Source organism: Colossoma macropomum, unplaced genomic scaffold (assembly GCF_904425465.1).
Source record: "Colossoma macropomum unplaced genomic scaffold, Colossoma_macropomum, whole genome shotgun sequence".
NCBI lineage: Eukaryota > Metazoa > Chordata > Actinopteri > Characiformes > Serrasalmidae > Colossoma > Colossoma macropomum.
The window spans coordinates 125977-150675 of NW_023494827.1; the positions used below are offsets into that span (position 1 = coordinate 125977).

Below are 24699 nucleotides of genomic sequence, written 5' to 3' on the forward strand. Positions count from 1 at the left end.
AAGCGTTTTCTCAGGTCATAATGATGTAATTAAGAAATGGCAAGTACATGGAATGGTGGAGGTTAAGTTGAGGTCAGGAACACCAAAAAAACGGAGAGAACTGCTCATAGGATTGCTAAAAAGGCGAATCCAATCCCCGTTTGACTGCAAAAGGCCTTCAGGGAGATTTAGCAGACTCTGGAGTGGTCTGCTTTGCTGTGCAGCGACACCTGCACAAATATGACCTTCATGGAAGAGTCATCAGAAGAAAACCTTTCCTGCATCCTCACCACAAAATTCAGCATCAGAAGTTTGCAAAGGAACATCTAAACAAGCCTGATGCATTTTGGAAATGAGCCCTGTGGACTGGTGAAGTTAAAATATACCTTTTTGGCCACAATGATCAAAGGTATGTTAAGCACAGGGGTGGCTTGATTATGCTTTGGTCTTGTGTTGCACTCAGGGGCACAGGGAACATTTCAATGGTAGAGGAAGGAATGCGTTCAATTAAACACCAGCAAGTTCTGGAAGCAAACATCACACCATCTGATAAAAATAGTTGAAGATGAAAAGAGGATGGCTTCTACCACAGGATAATGATCCTAAACACACCTCAAAATCCACAAAGGACTACCTCAAGAGGCGCAAGCTGAAGGATTTGGCCTAGTCAGAGTCCACATTTAAACCCTATAGAGGATATTTGGTCTCACATTATACAAACCAGCTTGGCAATGTTTTTCAATTGTACTACACTAAATTACTTTATCTATTTGTATATATTTTGCTAATTTACTGACTAATTTGTTGTTAAGAATCATTAAAAGCTTAATGTTTTTCCATTTTGGGCTTGGTCCATATTTGCATACACACACACACACTGCTGTGGGTAAGAACCAATCACAATCATCTCCAAGCTTTCTTTCCTCCAGAAAGCAAAGGAAAAGCTCTGACAGAACTCCTCAGGGCAAACCTGCAGTGAGAATGTCGGTGGTAAATTAGTCAGACTGGTTAGACTAACACAAGAAGAGATGTGGTACTGAGAAACATATGATGCTTGACAAATGCTGTTCTGGTCATGGATGGTGGTGTTTTTTTTCATTCCTGAAGCAGAAAAGGTTTTAGAATAAACTATACTGAAGACCACACTTACAAGTATTGACAGGCAGAATTAAGCTGGCTCTAAGGAAGTGTAAAAGACGTCCTCAGCACCTGATGCTGCTCTGACATTCATATTCCATTGGTTCTCAAACATCTATGTCTACACTGACATTGTTTACAATCCAGTTTATTTTAAATGAAAAATATTAATAATACTATTGGTTAATGCCAATGGTGGAAGTATAACACCATTTGGTGAATAGTTTGATATCACATGTGATTTCAAGCATTCAAATGGTAGTGAAGAAAGAGCAGCCACCTCACCCGACACATTTAGAAGCCTCTGGGATAAATATACACCGATCAGGCATAACATTATCCTTGTTTCTACACTCACTGTCCATTTTATCAGCTCCACTTACTATATAGGTGCACTTTGTAGTTCTACATTTACAGACTGTAGTCCACTGTTTCTCTGCATACTTTGTTAGCCCCCTTTTACCCTGTTCTTCAGTGGTCCGGACCCCCATGGACCCTCACAGAGCAGGTACTGTTTGGGTGGTGGATCATTCTCAGCACTGCAGTAACACTGACGTGGTGGTGGTGTGTTAGTGTGTGTTGCGCTGGTCTGAGTGGATCAGACACAGCAGTGCTGCTGGAGTTTTAAAACACCTCAGTGTCACTGCTGGACTGAGAATAGTCCACCGACCAAAAATGTCCAGCCAACAGTGTCCTGTGGGCAGCGTCCTGTGACCACTGATGAAGGACTAGAGGATGACCAACACAAACTGTGCAGCAGCAGATGAGCTGTCGTCTCTGACTTTACATCTACAAGGTGGACTGACAAGGTAGGAGTGTCTAATAGAGTGGACAATGAGTGGACACAGTGTTTAAAAACTCCAGCAGCACTGCTGTGTCTGATCCACTCGTACCAGCACACACCAACACACCACCACCATGTCAGTGTTACTGCGGTGCTGAGGATGATCAACCTGTTACATCCGCATCAGGGGTGCTCAATCCTGTTCCTGGAGATCTACCATCCTGGAGAGTTCAGAGCCAACACACTGGCTCTAACATTCACTCTGAAGTGCCTTTATTACCTGGACCAGTTGTGCTAGATTAGGATAGGAGCTAAACTCTACAGGGTGGTAGGTCTCCAGGACCAGGACTGGGCACCCCTGATCTACATGTTTCATTTTCTGCCACATATTATAGTCCATTTTCATCATTTGACATTTGTGACTGGTATCACTTATTTACACAATCGACAGTGACAATCCTATTTAAATATTCAATTGTAATCACTGACTTACCCATCTGTCCAGGACACCTCCCTCCAAGGGCTGGGCAGAAAATCCCCCAGATCTAAACGAAAACAAACAAGCATCCATCTGAGCACCACTGCTCTCTGCAATGACAACAGAAGTCTTTACTTTCACTTCTGAATAAACTGACCTTGAACACGGTGCAGCTCCACATCCACGCAGCGCGCGCTCTTTTCCTCAGGCCACCTGCAGCCGTATGTCCCGTCTGCGCAGAAGTTCACATACATGACCTGGTCATCCGAGTACACGTGTAAGCACTTTCCGAAGGACACAGCCACTGGTAGGGAGGCCCCGGTCTGATACTCATACTGATATGAGCTACCAAATGAGAATCCACCGGATCCGAACCCAGACTGACCTGAATCGGTGAAGTGGACTTCGACAGCTTTGGCAGAGCGCAGCACAGGAAAGCGTTTGGCTTTCTCATTTATTTCAAACACAAAAGCCTCCTCGTCATCAAACTCCCTTCCAACGTTTAGAGATCTGCTGGTGCATCCTCCTCTGACCTCCCCCGTCTGCAGAAACACGGCAAGAACAAACTTCCCAGACGTGTCGAATCTGGAGAGCAGCGCGCTGAGCTTGGCTCCGTGGTGACTGCTCTTATAGAGGAGATGGAACCGAACAGGCTGAGAGAACAAACTCTGCAGCTTCCTCTCCTTCTCATCGTCCAGGGAAGACGCGATGGAAGCCATGTGAGGAGGTTATCTGAGAGAAGAGGACGTTCCGCACAGGAAATAAGGCGCACTTTTTATGTTTGGCACGCTTCGCTAAACGCCCTGTATTACGAGCTCGTGACTGCGCGCAGTAGAGCAGTGATGGGCGGCTCTTTTCAGTGAACCAGATCAACTGGCTCAGAATCGACTCTTTCGGCTCCCAAACGGCTCTTCATTCAGTAGCATTGCCAGTTTTTTGTTTTCGAAATGAGCCAAGTCTAAGGTACGGAGCCCCGCTGGTGACATCCTGTATAAATAAAAATAATGCGTGGCCACGACTTAGTAAAGCGTGGGAACGAGATCCTAATGCGTAGCCACGACTTAGTAAGGTGGGGGAATGAGATGATTAAGTCGTGGCCATGACTTAGTAAGGCGTGGGAACGAGATCACGGCTTACTAACTCGCGTTAGGATCTCGTTCCCATGTTTTACTATGTCCTGGCCATGACTTAATCATCTCATTCCCACCCCTTAATAAGTCATGGCCATGCATTATTTTTATTTATACAGGATGTCACCAGCAGGGGCTCCGTGCTAAGATGACATAATAGTGAATTGTTTTTAATAAGGCGTGGCCACGAAAAACTATATTGAGGCCACAAATTACTATATTAAGGTTACAAATTACTATAATGAGGCCATCATTTACTACATTTAGGCCACAAATTACTATATTGGGACCACACATTACTATATTGATGCCATAAATTACTATCATGAAGCCACAATTTACTATATTGAGGCCACAAATTATTGAGGCCACAATTTACTATATTGAGGCTATAAATTACTATATTGAGGCCACAAATTACTATATTGAGGCCACAAATCAATATATTAAGGCCATGAATTAATATACTGAGGCACACATTGTGAGAAACTTAATTGGTGAGCTCAATATATTAATTTGTGGTCTCAATATAGTATTTCATGGCCAAAATCTAGTAATTTGTGGCCTCAGTATAGTAATTTGTGGCCAAGCCTTATTAAAAATAATCACTGTGTCAGCTTTGGGGCTCCAAACAGTCAGTGATACTGTATATAATGTAATTTTCAACAAAACCTTAGTCTACTTTTACGGTTAGTAAAAAACAAAAGTTGCATTATGTTTGATATTTGAATTCTAATCTAAGTCAGACAAGTAATTTCACTGGATGGGATTTCAAGAGACCGAAAATCCATATATCCCTGATGCCAATGCATGCAGGGACATATGGATTTTCGGTCTCTTCAAATCCCATCCAGTGAAATTACTTGTCACTGGATGGGATTACTAAAAGGGAGAGACATTACTCAAAGGGAGGGACATCATGTTAGATGCAGGTTGGAGCTAAACTCTGCAGAAAGTAGATCTCCAGGACCAGAGTTAGTGACCACTGGTCTAAAATAATGCTTTACTCCTCTGTTTGCTCCTATATGCTTTACAGCGTTTATAATGTTCTATGAAATGTTGTCCTTTTAATCTAAACAGTTGGTTTATGTACGACATACAACGTCTACATGCTTGAAAGAGCAGTATTTTCTTTTCTGATGTAAAACGTCCAAACAGCTGATTCAAAGAGCCGATTCAAATAGCCGACTCATTCGCAAACGACACATGGTTACAGGCGGAGACGAAGGGGAAACGAAACTTAACCAGCAGCCACGCCCCCCTCAATTGTAGATAGTATATTTTTTTGGCAACGCACATCGGATAGATAAACAAACACACAGACAGACGTTCAAAGGTTTGGACTCACTTATTAAATGAATCGTTTTGCCACGTGTCTATAATCAGTGATATGGATATGCAGTGGTGTAATCCTCAGAAACGAAGTGAGTGTACCTTGAATCTACGCCGGCCCAGCACACACAGTCAACAAATACACTTACGCACCGATCAGGCATAACATTATGACCACCTCCTTGTTTCTACGCTCATTGTCCATTTTATTGTCCACTTACTATATAGGTGCACTTTGTAGTTCTACAGTTACAGACTGTAGTCCATCTGTTTCTCTGTATACTTTGTTAGCCTCCTTTTACCCTGTTCTTCAGTGGTCAGGACCCCCATGGACCCTCACAGAGCAGGTACTATTTGGGTGGTGGGTCATTCTCAGCACAGTCGGCAGCGTCCGGTGACCACTGATGAAGGACTAGAGGATGACCAACACAAACTGTGCAGCAGCAGATGAGCTATTGTCTCTGACTTTACATCTACAAGGTGGACTGACAAGGAAGGAGTGTCTAATAGAGTGGACAGTGAGTGGACACAGTGCAGCACAGCTGTGTCTGATCCACTCAGACCAGCACAACACACACTAGCACACCACCACCACGTCAGTGTCACTGCAGTGATGAGAATGATCCACCACCCAAATAGTACCTGCTCTGTGAGGGTCCATGGGGGTCCTGACCACTGAAGAACAGGGTAAAAGGGGGCTAACAAAGTATACAGAGAAACAGATGGACTACAGTCTGTAACTGTAGAACTACAAAGTGCACCTATATAGTAAGTGGAGCTGATAAAATGGACAATGAGCGCAGAAACAAGGGTCATAATGTTATGCCTGATCGGTGTATACTATTTAGCATCACTGGACATTTGGACTCCCACAATAGGGAAATTTCACCTCCACATTCTAACCCATCCGTGCAGTGAAACACCACATACACACTAGTGAAGACACACACTAGGGGGCAGTGAGCACACTTGCCCAGAGTGGTGGGCAGCCCTATCTGCAGCACCCGGGGAGCAGTTGGGGGTTAGGCGCCTTGCTCAAGGGCACCTCAGTCACGTCCTGTTGGCTCAGGGGATCGAGCCGGCGACCTTCCGGTTGCAAGGCAGGTTCCCTAACCTCCAGCCCACGACTGCCCCCAATGTAAGGGATTTTGAAAAATGACCATGTTTATAATCACCAAAATAACAAGACAGAAAGCAAGCATTGAACCTTTTCTTTGTTTACTGTATGTACAGTTGCAGGAAAGAGTTTCTGAACTCTTGAACTTGGACCTCTGCATGAACAGCTCCTAAAACTTGAAATCGATACATTAAATTGTCACTGGTGTTGATTTGTTATGATACAATGTTCTTTTTACAGAAATATTGTCTGTATTAAGAGTATCTTACATGAAATAACATAATTTTTTTTTTATTTTAGTAGTTCAATTTCAGCGTTTATTGTGCAGCAATTGAATCTTTTTTAATAAAACAGTATAAGGAGGCATGAAAAAATATATAAGTGTCATCTATATTTTTGTATTTTTAGTGCATGTGTATAAGGAGCTTTGGTAATGTGATTATTCAAATTGAATTTCTTCAATAAATACAGTCATGTTAAGTTTAAATGGGAAAAATAAATACATTTATTACAAAAGGAAAGCCTCATTAAGAGGTAACACCGGTGACAAACTGACTAAAACATTGCACTTTACATATATTTTACATATATGTTTGGAATTAAGCATTTTGCATATCTAATAATAGGAGATGATAATGGACTTATTAAGGTTGTTTAGTTTTGGCATGAAAGAAATTGATTTAAAAAAAAAAGTATCCTCCTGCATTCCCAGTCCAAAGGAGAATGACCCATATGGACTCATCTTAAAATATATTTATTTTCATTATTATTATTACGCTGCTGCACTGACTTATCTAGTCCAGCAGAGGGCGCTCAGCGCTCAGTCTAGTAAAAGAGGAAGCGCGGTGTTGTGCGGCTGTGAAATTGTTCCCTACAAAGCTGTTATTAACGGAGCTTTTGAAAGCTTCTCTTAATTCGTGCGGTTTTTCTACATATCCCTCAGTAAGGCCGGACTGCGGAGAGGCTAGCGGTTTAAGCGGACACTCTTAGGCAGCCTGCATGTACCTGTTTCAGGCAAGTTCACGGACAACAACTGTGGGTCTTCCTTCCGTCCACAGTGCCGGTTGACGGACAGCACTGAGGCTGGTCAGCTCGTCCAGGTCGCGTCTTCTCCTGTTTAAGCGGTGTTTACATTAGTTTATTAGTGTACTGGTCAGAGCAGTGACCCAACGCGGTCTAACTCAGTGGATTAGCTGAATGTGTTACTTGTTATTCTTCACGTTAACTTGAGCTCGTTTACACTTCCTCCCTGAAGGCTGCTTATCTCGTCTTTATGAATTATTATCTTTAATTATTAGTGTTTAGTCAGTAATATTGCTCTCGAGCTCGTGTGTGACCCAGTGCTGTAATCCTAAGCTACACGAAGACACTTCAGTCCTTTAGTTCAGAGCTACTGGCTCTTGTGCCCTTTGCCCCAGATTTCTCCATTGAAAGGAAGACAGAGAGAGAGGGAGGGAGAGAGAGAGAGAGAGAGAGAGAGAGAGGGCTGGCTGGACAGAGAGACCTAGCTCAGTGCCAGCCTTCTCCTCCCAGAGGTGGGAAAAAATTCCCAAACCCTGCCTGTTTGTTCCTCCATTTCGAACCCGACCCGTGTGGAAGGCATGCTGCTGTCTCTGCTGTCCCCCTCCGAGCTGTGGACAGGCTGTCTGGACTACATCTCCAGGCCCTGCACGCTGCTCCTCAGCCTGGTCACTGCCTCGCTGTTCTGCCTGTGGGGTCGTGAGGGGCAGGTCAGTGGGGTCACTTGGGGCTTTCTTTGTTTTTAAGGCTGTTCTCTAGGTTCTCTAGAGCACCTGGCGCTCATAGCTGTGACGGGTGGTGTGTGTTTGTGAACTGTTAGCTTTGTTTTTCGTAGAACGTGCTGTTCTCAGTCTGTTGGGGTCTTTTTTTTTCTTTTCTTTTCTTCTGTTATTTTGTGTCGTAGTACCAGCTGTGCCAGCTAGTTAGCTTTCAGTCGGCATAGTAGCATGACCTTAGTGTACCTTCCTCTTTTCATTCATTCATTCATTCATTCATTCATTCATTTCTCTTCTTTTGGTTCGGCTTGGTCTCTCGGGATCAAGACTAGACTTTGAGGTTTGTAATTCTTGTTTCTGGGTCTCTTGGTCAGGACTTAGACCTCCATTCTGTCCTTTTGACTGTCACCTTTTCTGATATTGATGAAGTTTTAGCTGATTCTGAACTGAGTTTTTGTTTTCTTGAAAAACTGCTAAGCTTTAAAATGAGCTTTAAAACTTTCAGTCGAGTCTTTTAATCAAGAACTCTTAAAACAGATGGTTCTTCAAGGGTTCTTTGGTAAAGAAAATGGTTCTATATAGAGCCATGAACATTCAGAGAACGCTTTGTAGAGATTGATGGAGAATGTGCAGTAGAAAAAGTTGAAAAGAGTTCTATATAAAACTATACAAAAGGGTTCTTTTATTGTGACAGTGTCAAGCTTGTACCAGCAGAAGAACCATTTTGGGTGCTATGTAGAACTCCTTCCAAAAAGGTTCTATATAGAGCCATATACAGCACATTTTCAATCAATCTGAAGAACCGTTTCATTTTCAAGTTTTTAAAGTGTTCACGGTTCTTTATGGAACCATTTTCTTTACTAAAGAACCCTTGAAGAACCATCTTTTTTTAACAGTGCATGATAAAGGGTTCTTTGCATGGTGAAATTGTTCTTTAGATGGAGAATGTGTTGTATATGGTTCTATATGGAACCTGTTTGGAAAGGGTTCTATATAACACCAAAAAGAGTTCTTCTATAGTTCTGATATCAACCTTGTGAAAAGAAGAACTGTTTTTGGTGCTGTATAGAACAATTTTCCAAAAGGTTCTATATAGAACCATGTACAGCACATTCTCCATCAATCTGAAGAATCCTTTTACTTTGCGAAGAACCATTCTTTGAGTGTTCGTGGCTCTATATAGAACCATTTTCTTTACTAAAGAACCCTTGAAGAACCATATTTTTTAAGAGTGTAGGATCACAGCTAGTCCTTGAGTTTTGTAATTCGTTCAGTCTGTTGGCCACAGCCTCTTGGTCAAGTCTTAAATCTCTGTTGTCCTTTTGAATGTCCTGTTGTCTTGTAGCGCCGGCCAGCCACTTCTGAATTTCTGGCTTGGTTGAAGTGGCCGAGGTCCCACTGCTTTGCTGCCTCATAGCTTGCTTGAAATGCAGGTGTTTTCCCTTAGTAACTGTAGTTAGTGACTCTCTCTCTTCTTTCTCTGCCGTCTGTCTTTTGTCTGTCTGTCTGTCTGTCTGTCTGTCTGTCTGTCTCTCTCTCTGTATCTCAGGTTCCTCTGTTGGTGTGCAGCGATGGCTTCCGGGCGTTTCTGCAGAGACACTGTCCCATCGTGACGGAGCGTTTCTGTCCCACTCCCTGGTGCTGGGGTGGACGCCTGCAGACGCTTGTGAGGGTGTTCATCAAGTCCAGCCTTTCCATCACTTACCGCAAGTACGAGCTTTGGAGACGGTTCTTTTTCTGCTTGGAAAAGTGCAAATTGTCTCAGAAAAAATGCACTGAATTTCTTGTCCTTTGCTGTTTTAAGTTACATGGATATTTATTCCAAAATCATTAAATTATAAATCAACACAACTATTACTACAGTAGATAAAAAGGTAGTATTTGAGCTGATATGATTATGACTCAGTTTTATAAATGTGATATTTAGTTTTAGCTTTGGGAATTTTACCAAACAGTTGGTCAAAATAAATGAGCAGTGTAGTGTGTGGTGGTGATGAGGAAAATATGATAATGCATAGTGGGCTACAAACCAATCAGCTGCTAGTTACTATGCAGTTACTACACACTGGTGGTGGTGGTGTTTACAGGCTCTCTATAACTGCTCTAAATCTGTCTTTTTATGATTTCTAGCTGTTTAGTGTTCTAGAATAAAGCAATGTTCTGGAATGAAGCAGTGTAGTACAATAAGCCAGTGTTCTAGAATAAAACAGTTTCTAGAATATAGCTAGAATAAAACAGTTTTGTACAATAAGCCAGTGTTCTAGAATGAAGCAGTGTTGTACAATAAGCCAGTGTTGTAGAATGAAGCAGTGTAGTACAATAAGCGAGGGTTCTAGAATAAAGCAGTTTCTAGAATATAGCTAGAATAAAACAGTTTTGTACAATAAGCCAGTGTTCTAGAACAAAGCAGTCTCTAGAATACAGCTAGAATAAAACAGTTTTGTACAATAAGCCAGTGTTCTAGAATGAGGCAGTGTTGTACAATAAACCACTGTTCTAGAATGGAGCAGTGTTCTAGAAGTACTGACGGTACCCTGTGACATACCAATGAAATTTTTGCCAACCAGGCAGCTTTTTTCATCATATTGATGAATAGGCAACACCAAGACCTGCTGAAGTCATTGAATGTCATTTATCTCCCTTACTTTTCTATCTGGTTTCATATGAAATGTTCATTTTCTGTATTTCTAAGCAGTAATTAATAAATTAGCACTGCGTTTGGGTGATTAAAACCTCTCTCTCTCTCAGTGAGCTGATCAGGACAGGAGATGGTGGTCAGCTCTCACTGGACTGGGTGGATAACTCCAACAGTGCCGAACACCCACAAACCTCCGCTCGGCCCACAGTGCTCCTCCTGCCCGGTCTGACCGGAAACAGCCGACAGACATACGTCTTGCGCGCAGTCCAGCAAGCCACACGCCACGGATACAGGTGTGTGTGGGTGTGTGAGAGTGTGTCCTACCTGCACTAGGTCACATAAGCTAATTGATCATTCAGAAATAGATTGAAATGTTAGTTACAATCCAAAAACACAGTGTCTCTTATGGACTGTTCCAGGTGTGTGGTGATGAATAACAGAGGTTTTGGAGGAGAGGAGCTGCTGGTGAGGACGGTTTCATGATGTTTTTGTTTGTGTCTCTGCTTTGTTCTCTGAAGATTTGAGCTTTTTGTTGTTCTGTTTTTGCTGAATGTACATGGTTTATCAGTAATTTTTTGGGGATAAAAATCCAGCAGCGACACTGAGGTGTTTAAAAACTCCAGCAGCACTGCTGTGTCTGATCCACTCGTACCAGCACAACACACCACCACCACGTCAGTGTTACTGCCGTGCTGATAATGATCCACCCCCCAAATAATACCTGCTCTGTGGGGGTCCTGACTGTTGAAGAACAGGGTGAACAAAGTATGCAGAGAAACAGATGGACTACAGTCTGTAATTGTTGAACTACAAAGTGCTCCTATATGGTCAGTGGAGCTGATAAAATGGACAGTGAGTGTAGAAACAATGTTATGGCTGGTCAGTCTATACTGCGTGTACTCTTTTCATTTAATCGTTCAGACTGATTCAGATTACTCAGCTCAGACCGCTGACGTTTTCTACTGTAAGTGATGTTGAAATATTCCCACGTCATGGACAAAGAAGGCTGGTGACTCATTAAATGTCAGAAATGTGTTGTGAGGTGAACTTGACTCACTTCCTCCTCCTAACCTTTTCCCTTTTTTATTTCTCTCTCTCTTAACCCCGCCCTGTCAGACTCCTCTCACGTTCTGTGCTGCTGACACTTCAGACGTAGAGACAGTCGTCAATCACATCAAAAAACTCTACCCACAAGCCCCTCTGCTCGGAGCTGGTGTGTCTCTCGGAGGGTAAGGAACCAACACACACCCAGTCAGGTCCCTCTGTACACAGTACACACACATACCTGAACTCTTAAAGGGCCCGGATTCCACATTTTCTTTCTTTTCTGTTCTTCTCTTTTCTTTTTTTCCTCTTCTTTTTTCTTTTCTTTTTTCTTTTATTTTCCTAAAGCATACTGAGAGTGTATGATCATAGTTCATTTTTATATGATCATTTTCCAACCTCTCTTTACCCCTCAGAATTAAAGGGGAATTCCACAGATTTCTCAATTTCTGCATAATTGACATTTCAACAAATCCGAGATTGCAGAGAAACGTACTTACTTGGCATTTTATTCAACCTTTATTTGTCTTCTGAGTTTTAACAATGATGACAAAATAGTGGTTAATATTATAAAATATAGTTTTAGGTACTATTTGTACTTTCTTACTTGTGCTTTGTATGCTTTCTTAATTTTTAGGCCAAAAGCCTATTGCAAAACAGTTATAAAGCAGTCTCTCAGGCACATTGCTGACCATGCTACTCAATAACTTTCTGTAAGGGATCTTTTAGAGGCATTAAAATGATCAGACATCTGGTTCCTTCCACTACCACTATGAACAGCACTAATTTTCTGTAGAACGGACCATTTCAGATCCACTGAGAATGACAAAAAAAATGAATGGAATTCCCCTTTAAACAGGCTGAGTCTTACAAGCTGATATTGTTTTGTAATGACCTCTGCTCTAATCTGGCTGAAACGTTCTTGTTGTTGCAGCATGCTGTTGCTGAATTATCTGGCCCGTAAAGGGCAGGACTCTAAGATGATCGCCGGTCTCACCCTCTCTGTCTGCTGGGACTCGTTTGAATCCTCCGTATCCCTGGAGCAGCCAGTCAACAAGCTGCTTTTCAATCGCCATCTTACCAGCAACTTATGCAATGCCATTAACAGGTTAATCCCACCCACTCAGTCTGACGTCATCATATCAGCTACTTTTAATATGTTTGTTACTTTCTATGCAAGTTTTTCACTGGTTATATAATAAGTTAAGTTTCATTTTTGATTTTAGTGACTAGTTCATAGATTCATTTTAATCCAGAAAAGCCTTATCAGATCAGCTTTAAAGGAGAATTCCACCAGTTTTTCAAAAATTCTGCATCGTGGAGGTGTAAACAGTGTCGTTTAGAGTGGTTTGGTGTGAAATAGTTTATTGTAGAGGTCAATTTAATTAAATTTACCAAACTGGATTTATTACAGTGGTGGTGATAGGAACCAGAGGTCACAAATATAGCCATTTTATTTACTGTCTAAAACCATTTGTATGTAATGTTGATGATGATGGTAAAATAGTGGTAAATATTTAACGAATATATATTTTCCTACTTCCTTCCTTACAACACCCTTCGTGCACCTCTGCCCTGCACGTATTTGAACCCAACATCTTTTCTTACAACTGTTGTCATACACAGTGTCTTAGGCGTCAGGCAGGACATTCATAACCATTTAATGTCATCACTTTCTGTGAGGGAGCTTTTAGAGACGTTAAACTCTTCTGACGTCTGGTTCCTATCACCACCATTGTGAACAATTCTGACTCTGTAGGTTTCTCTAGAATGGAGCATTTCACACCAAACCACTCTGAATGTCCTTTTTCCCATCTTTTAAAAAGCCAGGCATGTTTGTGTGTTTGTGTGAACAGCTTCACTGGAACTTTGCTTTTGTCGCACTTTGCTCTCTCCTCAGACACAGAAAGATCCTGGAGAAGGTGATAGATGTGGACTACGTGCTGAAGGTATTTACTATCCTCTAGAATGATATACTTGTGGTGTTATATCTATATTCACCATACCTGTATCATTCCACTGTTGCTAACCAACAACGATATTTTTATTTTTGCTTTTTTGACTGTACAAAATGGTTGTTTTTTAAGAGATTTATTATCACACATATATACGTAATATTGCCTAATGAATAATAAAACACCTAATAAAAAACACTTAATAAAATACTTTCACCCTCCCAGTGTGTTGGGGGGAGGCCTTGCTAGAAGGAGACTAAATTGTTGTTGCGGGGGGAATCAGTGCCACTGTTTTTTCAACTTCCTATAAAGAGATATCAACCCTGTCCCCGCTCTTTTTCTCTCTCCAGGCGCGAACGATCCGGGAATTTGATGAGCGCTTCACTTCTGTGATGTTTGGCTACAAGTCCTGCGCTGATTATTACAGAGATGCCAGTCCGGGGTCCAAACTGCAGAAGACTGCCATACCTGTGCTCTGTTTAAACGCTGCTGACGACCCCTTCTCCCCTAAACACGGTGAGACAAGACAAAAGAGAGAGACTTATATTATAAACTCAGGTAGTTGCTCTCTCAACTTTACTTTCTCTTTAAATCAGGAGTGCAAAACATACAGCCTGATAGTTTTGGTCTGGCCTTTAGGCTGATGAGTCACATATTGAGTTAAAAACTCCTTATTGCTGATTTACCTGCTGGCTCTCCTTATCTGGCTTCCATCAGCTGTGTTTACATGCAAAATTTTTGCCTGTCCAATTGAATACATTCTGATTATAGATTAAGACTGAGGTCTTTATGCTCACTCAACTTAACAATATAATGAAAAATGTCTGTTAACATGCTCACTACAAGTAATCAGATCCAAAAGAGTAGAGTACCACTTAGTGTAGACGTTACCATGACAGCCAGCATCACGTGAGTCCAGTCAGAGTGGGATGAGCAGCAGTGAGCAGTGCTTGTGTTTTTAATTACTTTAAAATGATGTCAGACTCAGGAAAACGTCCTTACTAAAGAACGCCGAGAGGACAACGTCGTGTTCTGAGACACATAAGCTGGACGTCCGTCCCAACGGCGTCTTTTAAAGACCAGAGCATAAACTTCGTCTCCTCTGCAGACCAGTTTCTGCTCCGCCATGTTGAACGTTATAAACTCTCACTATGACGTGACGCACATGATCAGAACGAACTTAAACTTTCCGATAGGGAATGTAATCAGATACAGGCGTTTACACGGATATTATTCTTCTATTTAACGTATTATTTATAGGATTACCCACCTCGTTCAATCAGATAGAGATTGCATTCCGAATAGCCTTAAGCGCTCTAGTCTACTCTGATTGAGGTGTTTACATGGACGTATTCTATTCCGATTGAGCTGTTAGTCAGATTGTTAACAAATTATCAAGCTGCATGTAAACATGGCTGTTGACTCCTAGATGCAGTTACCAGTTCATCCACTAGAGGCAGTCTAAATCTCTCTCTCTCCACAGCATTCCCCGTATCCCTCGCTCAGCGTTTGCCGAACGTGGCTCTGTTGGTGACGGCTCATGGAGGACACATCGGCTTCCTGGAGGGCCTGTTTCCTAACGGTGATGGCTACATGGACCGCCTGTTGGGACAGTTCGTCCACGCTGCTTTCGAGCACCTGGAGGACCTGAGAGAGGCCTGCAGCATCGAGGACCAGGTCACACAGTAACAGAAACATCGTTATGTTATAGGTTAAGCAATACGATCACCACTGACCTCTTTACATTAGGTGACAAGTAGGCAAGAAATGATTCAAACTAATTTATCAACATATTAAATAATAAAAATAATATGTTCATTTTTGGTTAGATTTTTCCTTCATGTCTGAGGAACAACTGAGGCAGAGTGGAAATATTTTTTGTAGGTGAAATTCCCCTATAAGATAATGATTATCAATAAGTAGTATTAATGTTAATGCTAATTATCTAGCATGGCAGGTAAACTAGATATTAAGTAACTCAATTGGCAATCACGTTTTTATACCCCTCTTCGGTAAACAGGCCATGTGAAGATTTCTTATTCATCATTTCATCATCAGTTTTTATTATTATTATTATTATGAATGACCTCTCATTGATGGTGTGTTAACGCAATGCCAATAATTTATGAATCAGTAACTGAAACTATATGACCAGCAACTTTATTACCTGGAGAAACTTGATAGAAAGCACAAGTTTTGAATATTTGTTTTTGAATGTGAATGAATGTGATTATGATAAGGCATTAAGTATATCACTCTGGTGTTTTTGTTGTTTGCTGAATTGTGAAAAAATGGAGTTTAAAAATGTAAATTATTTTATCATGTTATTAATAACATGTAAAATGCAGAACAAATCAGTGTTCATTCAGTTCTAGTGTATTTTGCTTATGTACCGTACATTGTGGTTCTATGATAATCTGCCATCGATCCATGCTTTTTTTTATAAAAGCAAAAATGTCTAAAATCAGTATTTTATATAATATTTATATTGAAGATTCTTGTTTTACTCGAATGATTTTATTTTTTGGAAACATTTGAAAATGTTTAGCATTTTGGTTTTCTAATGCATGAATTTCCAAATATGTTAACTCTCACAGAGAAAACAGTGTTGTTAAAAAGTGAGAAAAAAACTTTGGGACACATTCTTAATGCACTACATGGCCAAAAGTATGTGTACAACATCACGTACGTATGAGTTTGTTTAGTATACGGTTCCAAAACTATAGTCATTTATATAGAGTTGCCATTTTTGCTCCCATTCAGCCACGAGAGCATTAGTGAGGTTGGGCACTGGTGTTTTTTTGAGAAGGCCTGGCTCTCAGCTGGCATTCCAGTTCATCCCAAAGCTTTTGGGTAGAGTTTAGGTCAGGGCTTTGTGAAGACAAGCCAAGTTGTACCACTCCAGACTTGGCAGTTTCCTTCTTATAGAACCCATTTTGTGCAGGTGGGTCCCAAAAATCGTCCCAACAGTTCCCAAACTGCTGCAGTGGGGCCCATTATTCCTCCTCCGCCAAACTTTACAGCTGGCACTATGCATTCAGTCAGGTAGGATTCTGCCAAACCCTGATTAGTCTGTCAGTCCACCATGTGGTAAAGTTTGATTCATGACTGCAGATAATACATTTAGCATGACTGTGTGCTTTACGCGGTTCCAGCTGATGCTTGGCATTGCTGATGTTCCACCCAGAGGCAGTTTGGAACTAAGTAAGGAGTTCTGTAACTAAGGACAGATGATTTTTATGTGCTTCTCGCTCTGTGAGTTTGTGTGGCCTTTCTCTTCATAACTGAGCTGTTCTTGCTTCTAGATGTTTTCATATCACAATCACAGCACTTACAGTTGACCAGGGCAGCTCTAGCAAGGCAGAGGTTTGATGCTTTGTTGGAATAGTAGCATCCTATAATAGTGCCACATTAAACGTGACTGCTCTTCAATAACACCCATTCTATTGTCAGTGTTTGTCTATGGAGACTGCATGGCTGTGTTCTTGGCTTTACACACCCGAACACACTAATTAGAAGGGCTGTCCACATACTTTTGGCCATTTACTCTGTAAAATGAACATTTTAAATGACGACTACTCCAGTGCCTTATGAATTGATGTTTACTTGCCTGTGTAAGCTCATGCTTGCATTGTACTGACCTCCACAAATGTGTGCTATTCTGTTATATACAGTTGTATGCAAAAGTTTGGGCGCCCCTGGTCAAACGAGGTTTCGCTGATTTTCTAATTAAAATAAGTGAACACATCCTCTACTGAGAACACACTTCAGCACATTTTAATGTACAGTTACTGCACACTTGTGGATTTTACCATATTGGAAAAAGTAAAACAAAATATAACCTGTGCAAAAGTTACAGCACATTTTATGTGCTGCAAAATTTGCAGAAAAATGTCATATTTACGTTTGTTCCCTGCAGAGGAAGTGCTAACGTATAAACATTGACCAGAGGGGTTTAAATGTTTACATACAACTATAACATTTATTATGCCTGTGCCTTGTTTTTGTAAAGGGTCCAAAGCATGTAAAGGTCATATAACGGTCATAGCACCATTGTGAAGGCAAACATGAATGTGAAGCACTTAATTGTACACAAACGTCAAACGTCAACCTTCCCCTGTTTTTGTAAAGCTTAATTGGGGCTGACCAAGAGTTCACTTTAAGCTTTTGGGCTGCTTTTTCAGACCCAGATTAAGTGTACGCCCGAAACATAGAGGGTTTCCAATGGTGATTCATCATTGAAATGAAAGTTTTAGTCCGAGATTAGGCTCTTAATCCATGTGTAGGACATTGCCACTATTTATTTTTATTTAAGTGCCACTTTTTCAGAGTGAAGTAGGCCTGGGTGATATCAAAAAACAATTAGCACGATATTTTCTAGTTAAAGAATTGCGATTATCCCCTCTCCCCCACGAACCAATGCATGCAGTCCAATGTAGCTTTTGATAATCTTTAATGAAAACATATATTAAATAGTATAATACTGAGAAACCCAACATCCTCAGATAACTACTTTACCTGTCGTTTAATAGATGTTACTGTGTTACTGCAAACACGTGCATTCCTGAGCTGCTTCTGGTGTAGGTTCATGGTGATGTGCATGCTAGTAGAGCTCCCAGCTGGAGAAACTTCAGGCTGCAGGCGATTTCCAAAACCATTTACAGCAGCATTACATTCTCACAATTTTAATAATTATACATATAAAACAATTTAACATAAGTTTAAATATTAAAATAAAAATGCATTGCTACCCCTATCTGATCGTGGTTTTTTGGCCATAGACGGGGATCAGAGGAACCTTCTCTACTTCTAAAAGTTCTAGGGCTGGAGCTAACTTGACTGCTATAGGATAATACCCAGTCATTTTTGCTTGGTTGTTTCAGTGAGTCACACTGAAATGAGCTGAAGTTCTAATGTCAGTATATATTTTCGGTTCCATGCACTCAAGCTAAACTTAATGTAAAGGGTACTGCTAGCATTACAGTGTGCAACAGTGGAGAACTAACAAACTTCTCTCTCTCCTAAATAAAAGACGATTAGGTCACCTGCACATTGCTTGAAGGAACATGAAGCCCAATTTCCCAATATATTTAGCTAGCTGTTTAATCAGATTAGTCCTCTGTAGTTCTCTGTATGTTCCCCAGCATTGCCTTTTATGAGTCGCCATCGAGTTTCTTGTGAATCATCGACGATATCCGATTACCTTATCGCCCAGGCCTGGTATACAGCATACACATATCACACATTTAAGTTCAACAACATGTGGAAAGAAGCTGAAATGGTCTACTCTTTGCTTGCCCCTGAGTCAGTTATAGTATGTGTGAATGACAGCGTCGTTCGTAGACCGGTGCAGGAAAAAGTGCTGAGCTCAGATCACTCACACGACAGTGAAGGGCCAAAACTCTACGCACAAAAACATAACTAACTTTCTGTTAATGCACTCTTCCTGATGTTTTTCTTTTCTGAGTAGTCTGTGAACATTGACCACCTACTTTGAAACACTGATACATAGAATTTGATACACTTTTTTAGTGTATATAACGGAGTGTTGACATAAGTCTGCCTTATGCCTGGCCCACACTACAGGATTTAAAAAATCTTGACCGATGTTGAAAACGTGAGAGACCCCACGCATAATGACTGCCTTAAATAAAACACCACACACTTTCAGATTATGAACAAGAAAACAGTCCCGACTGATGGTTCAGATTCACAGAACCTTGTGGAAGTTTCTCCTGAACTGCTGCTTTGCAGGGTTTCTCGCAAACTAATGTGACTTTAGATCTAATCAAACATGGCAGATGACAGCGAGGCTGGTGCTATGCTGGTGATGTTTCTTTCTGAATGGAAAAAACCAAGCGGAAGAAAAAAATATGGATGAAGACGATCTTTCAGGCATGACGTCGACATTTCATTTCACACCAGAGAATCGGCGTCCACCCCACACTATAGGATACCGAGCTGTAAATGTTGAATGTGTTTAATATTTATGATTTGCAGTTGGGCGGCCCTGACTAGACTTGGAGCAGATCGGAGGAGTAAAGGTTGGATCATAGACACCCCACACGACAGGATAATCTGGGAAGAGCATCGTTTAAGATCTCCCTCACATCGAGAGGCCTTTTGCGATTGTCCTGAGGAGCAAATCGGCCTCAAAATCGGCCCGATTACCCTGTAGCGTGGGCCAGGCATTAGTCCATTCTTTGACATACTTTGTTGTTCTGAATTGTATATTGTTTACTCACCATGATGCACTGAACTGTAATAATTAAGCATCAATAAAGTGCTTAAACCACTTATTCCACTGCCTCTTTTCTTACACTAAAGCAGTTGTGTGGAAGGAGCATCTCAAGCACAGATTGTTTGGTTGGACGTGTGAATTTCCTTATAATGATCACAGAGTACAAACTTATGGGTACAGTCTGATATAACAGGTTTTATGACTTGTAACCACAGCAGAACCCTTTTTTGGTTGTTTATAGAACCATTTTAAAGGGGCATTCAGGCCTAGTTTGAAAGGGGAATCTCACTGATTTTTCAAAATTTCTGCACATTCAATCACTGAGGTGGAAACAGTCAGTCAGAGTGGTTTGATGTGAAATGGTTCATTGCAGAGAAACTTACAGACTCTAATTTCTTTCCAGTGGTTGCTGGAACTAAGGCTTGCGATGTCTGCAACACAAATATTGCCATTTTATTTACTGTCCAAAACCACCACATCATCTAATCTTTTACATTAAATGTTAATGATGATAAAATAGTGGTAAATCTTAAAAATCTGTTTTCTTTGGCAGCTGTATAGCCTTATAATGGCTTGCATGTACCTATCCACCATAAATGAATGAATGAATTTTTTAATTAATTCAGACAAACAATTGTAAAACAATGTCTCGAATGTCAGGCAGTGTGTTTGTATCAGTTTTGTGTAGTAGCTTTCTGTGAAGGAGCTCAGAGGCATTCAAGGCTTTGGATGTCTGGTTCCTATCACCACCACTGTGAACAATTCTGTACTTTGTATGTTTCTCTAAAACAGAATTTCACAACAAACACCTGTAAATGACGTTGTTTACATCGGAAACATTTAATTATGTAGAAGTTTTGAGAAAAAAAAACAACAACATGAAACTCCCCTTTAAATGCTTCAGACGTCTGGTTCCTATCACCACCACTGTGAACAATTCCGGCTCTGTATGCTTCTCTAAAACAGAATTTCACATCAAACCACTGTGAATGATTTTGTTTACATCATTAACATTTCATTTTGAAAAAACATGGAATTCCTCTAAACATCTGGTTCCTATCACCACCACTGTGAACAATTCTGACTGTATGCTTATATTTCATAAAATCTTTTGTAATTCCCCTGTTATTTGTTATGTAGTACAATGTAGTTCAGAATTGCATCTCTCAGGCGTATCAGCTTGACACAATTCCTACATTTTTATGCAAAATTTCTATTTATTTCCTGAGTGTAACGTACAAAGAATGGAAAAAGACGTGTAAAATATATAATGTGCCATAACTTTTGTCGTTGTCCCCCCCAATATGTTAAAATGTATTAAATAAGCATTAACTGTGCATTAAAATGTGCAGAAATGTGTAGAGAAACATTCTCATTTCGACATATTCTGAAAATATTCTCACATAATTGGACAAGTGGTGCCCAAACCTTTACAGTAACGTCAGGTCTCTGGCTTCCTCCTATATTATATATGTTTTCCTCCTATGAAATTTCAAACAGCCTGCCCTCAAGTACCTACCCCAAAGTGCTTTTAGTTCTTAGAAGCTCCTCCCACCTTCAAGGTACATCATCAGAGGGGGGTTTCCTAGTCTTTATACCAAACAGTCTCACTCTAAAGGCTACTGTAGCTCCATTGTAGGCATATTTACAACAGATGTAGGGATTGTTACATTTTTTGGTTTTGGTCAGACTGTCCTTTAAACAACCATCTACAACAGATGATCCAAATTGAAGACCATTTTAATATTCAAATGGCCCATAATGGTGCATAACCACTGCTTATTTTTAAAGGCCCCTTGAAAAAACCCTTTTTTAGAACTCGCTAATTTCTTGCCTCTGTATATCTGCACAAATCTGGGGTTGAATTGAGTAGGCATTGAAAGTTTCCCATTCTGATGCAAAGTCACGGCCCAACAGCTCAGTCATACCCTCTGCTGGTAATCATTACCACACTTACAGTCACTGAACTTGGATGATTATCCAGACAGCCAGACAGAGGAGGAATAAAGCAGATTTTTACTTTCTGAAACACTAAAATGGATTGTTCTTGTTCTACAATCTGGTTGGCTGAGCCTTATAGCCAGTATAAAATACTCCGTATATGCCCATACACTTTACATCCATAAGCCTGGGTTCACCTGCTCGTCCAGCGCAGTACACTCAGTGTTAGAACATTGCTGTGAGGATTTGATTGCATTCAGCCACAAGAGCATTTATGATGTTGGATCAGTTCTGGATCACTCCTACCCATCCCAGAGATATTGGATAGAGATCCATCACTCCAAAGAACACAGTTCTACTGCTTGACAGCTCAGCGCAGGGGGGCTTTATACCCCTCACGGCATTGGGTATTGTGATGTGTGCTCCAGACCTTCCCACTATATACTGTTAACTAACTACACAGCTACATTACACAAAAAAGATGGTTCTTCAAGGGTTCTTTAGTAAAGGGAATGGTTCCATTTAGAACCATTTTATGCTTAAGTGGATCTTTGCACAGTGAAATGGTTCTTCAGATTGATGGAGAATGCAATGTATGTGGATTTACACCGATCATTGTCCATTTTATCAGCTCCACTTACTATATAGGTGCACTTTGTAGTTCTACAGTTACAGACTGTAGTCCATCTGTTTCTCTGCATACTTTGTTAGCCCCTTTTTACCCTGTTCTTCAGTGGTCAGGACCTTCATGGACCCTCACAGAGCAGGTACTATTTGGGTGGTGGATCATTCTCAGCACGGCAGTGACACTGATGTGGTGGTGGTGTGTTAGTGTGTGTCGTGCTGGTACGAGTAGATCAGACACAGCAGTGCTGCTGGAGTTTTTAAACACTGTGTCCACTCACTGTCCACTCTATTAGACACTCCTACCTTGTCAGTCCACCTTGTAGATGTAAAGTCAGAGACGATAGCTCATCTGCTGCTGCACAGTTTGTGTTGGTCATCCTCTAGTCCTTCATCAGTGGTCACCGGACGCTGCCCACAGGACGCTGTTGGCTGGATATTTTTGGTTGGTGAACTATTCTCAGTCCAGTAGTGATACTGAGGTATTTAAAAACTCCAGCAGCACTGCTGTGTCTGATCCACTCGTACCAGCGCAACACACACTAACACACCACAACCACGTCAGTGTTACTGCAGTGCAGAGAATGATCCACCACGCTGTTAACGCTGATCAATGGCGCATGTGCAGTGGAAAAAAAGCATATGAATTCCGATCTGAGCATCACATTAAGGTTGCATGGCCACGAATCGGATACGTATCCGATCTAGGACCGCATCTGAAAGTGGCTTAGGTCGGATTTAAATAGATCAGATTTGCATGTTCACACAGCCCCAAAAACAAAAGATCTGAGTCATGTTAGGGCAAAAAATCAGATTTGTGCCACTTTAACCTGGTAATGTGAACAAAGCCTATTAGAAATAAAGGTTCTGTGCAGGTATGTTTTTGTTCATCAAGGTACAAACAATGTAAATGTTCCCTCAAAGGTACAACAGTGGTTTTAAGATCCAGTTGTGCACCTTAAATGAGTTTTTCCAGGTGAAAAGTATGTATTTGTATCTTTTCATAACCTAATGTTTTAAAACAGAACAATAAAATAAAAAGCCCCAGTGACAAGGGGGGGCACTGCCCCAGTGACGGTTTCGTAAATTTTTTTCTGAAAGTGCAAATGTCACCTGCTACTACATGATTATGACATGTTTATGACATGTCAGTGGATGTAAAGTGTTATTAGTATTAGTAAGTGTAGCCTGTGATTTTGATGATTGTTACAGTCAAAGTCTATCTTGACGCCTAGGGCATTATTTCCCTCCTCCTGGCTCACATTAACAGGTAAGACATTAATGATTAACCCTAAGTGGAAAGGCAGCTACTGCCCCACCTTATCGTCCCCCACAGTGGGGGAAAATTTGCCCTTTGGATGATCTTAGGAAGGTAATACAGTGCTAAACACTCAAACAATGTGTTAGATCACGGTATGCCTTCTGTGTGATCTATTTTAGCACATTTTGAGTCCTTGTGTTAAATATGTGTTAAAAGTAACACAGCATGTCTTTAACTGGACAAAGAATAAGTGTTCAGCTCAAATCTGGGCAACGTTAAGGTTTAATAACCTTTGAATGCGGCTCAGTAAAGTCAGACTCTGTTAGAGTGATGATAAAACAGCTTAATCTCACGGCTTCTTAGCACGACTGACAGCTTCCTTTTCACTCTGATCTGAAAATGTGATAGCTGTTTATTTATGCACGTCTCTCTCTCTCTCTCTCTCTCTCTCTCTTTCTCTTTCTCTCTCTCTCGCTCTCCCTCTCTGTCTATCTCTTGCTCTCCCTCTCTCTCTCTCTTTCTCTCATGTAAACGGATCTGTGCGGATGCAACCCGGTATTGATTTTTCTTCCTCAAGCCGCATGTTATGAGAAGATGTGCTCTTCCTTTCCTTGCTCCTTAGAGAGAGAGAGAGAGAGAGAAAAGAGAGTGTGAGAGAGGAAGGGGATAGTAAAAAAGGTGAAGAAGGAAGATACACACACATATATATATATATATATATATATATATATGTACAGAGAGAGAGAGTGAGAGAAGATAAAGAAGATATAAAGAGTAAAGAGGGTGAATGATAAAGAGAGAGATAAGAGAAGTGAAAGACAGTAGAGAGAGAAGGGAGAGAAAGGAGCGAAAAGGGAAAAAGAAAAGGGAGACAAGACAGAGAACAAAGAAAGAATGAAAGAGAATGGAGAGACGAAGAGAAAAAGGGAGTGAGAGAGAGAGAGACTAGTAGAGAGGGAAAAGGGAAAGAGAAAGTGAGAGAGAAGAAAGAAGGAAAGGTGGAGAGAGAGAGAAGCGCTAAAGGGAGAGAGATAAATAAAGATAGGAGACAGAGAGAGAAATCGAAAGGAAAGAGAAAGAACAAAGTGAGAGAAGGAAGAAAGGAGAGAGACATAGTAGAGTGAGAGAGAAGGGAGGGACTGATAGAGAGAGAGAGAGAGAAGAAAGAAGGAGAAAGGGAACAAAGGAGAGGGAAAAAACAACAGAAAGAAGGAAGAAAGAGAGAACAGGGAGAGAGAGGAAGAAAGAAGGGGAGTGAAAGAGAGAGAAAAGAAAGAAGTAGAAAGAGAACAAAGAGAAGCG

General features: G+C 41.0%; 2 protein-coding genes across 5 annotated transcripts in view; one reads left to right on the plus strand and one right to left on the minus strand.

Annotated features, from left to right (window-relative positions):
* LOC118800212 (interferon-induced protein 44-like) overlaps positions 1 to 3265 on the minus strand; it is a 53326-nt gene extending 50061 nt beyond the window's left edge. Inside the window, exons 1-3 of one of the 3 annotated variants that reach the window (XM_036560406.1) lie at positions 2764 to 3261; positions 2536 to 2610; positions 2394 to 2445 (exon numbers count right to left, since the gene is read on the minus strand). In XM_036560406.1, the coding sequence (XP_036416299.1) occupies positions 2394 to 2445; positions 2536 to 2610; positions 2764 to 3097 (461 nt within the window). In that variant the 5' untranslated portion in view covers positions 3098 to 3261. Of the gene's footprint in view, positions 1 to 2393; positions 2446 to 2535 lie in introns of all 3 variants that reach the window. The other 2 variants (XM_036560405.1, XM_036560404.1) reach the window with 2 other exon arrangements.
* A 3564-nt stretch (positions 3266 to 6829) lies between these two features.
* On the plus strand, positions 6830 to 19630 carry LOC118800216 (protein ABHD1-like). 2 transcript variants are annotated; one of them, XM_036560411.1, is made up of 9 exons: positions 6830 to 6971; positions 9243 to 9403; positions 10442 to 10624; positions 10751 to 10796; positions 11448 to 11560; positions 12310 to 12483; positions 13276 to 13324; positions 13681 to 13846; positions 14814 to 19630. In XM_036560411.1, the coding sequence occupies exons 1-9, from the start codon at positions 6957 to 6959 to the stop codon at positions 15017 to 15019; spliced, it is 1113 nt and encodes a 370-aa protein (XP_036416304.1). In that variant the 5' UTR covers positions 6830 to 6956; the 3' UTR covers positions 15020 to 19630. The 2 variants fall into 2 exon arrangements, with proteins under 2 accessions (XP_036416304.1, XP_036416303.1); XM_036560410.1 differs by lacking the exon at positions 6830 to 6971 and adding an exon at positions 7018 to 7687.
* Positions 19631 to 24699: the final 5069 nt, after the last annotated feature.

Bases quoted from the DNA above. Each gene is read 5' to 3' on its own strand.
- LOC118800216 (XM_036560410.1), top strand. From the start codon at position 7,559: ATGCTGCTGTCTCTGCTGTCCCCCTCCGAGCTGTGGACAGGCTGTCTG. The intron at 10,625-10,750 runs GTGTGTGTGGGT...GGACTGTTCCAG, and splicing joins GCCACACGCCACGGATACAG to GTGTGTGGTGATGAATAACA. The intron at 13,325-13,680 runs GTATTTACTATC...TTCTCTCTCCAG, and splicing joins ATGTGGACTACGTGCTGAAG to GCGCGAACGATCCGGGAATT.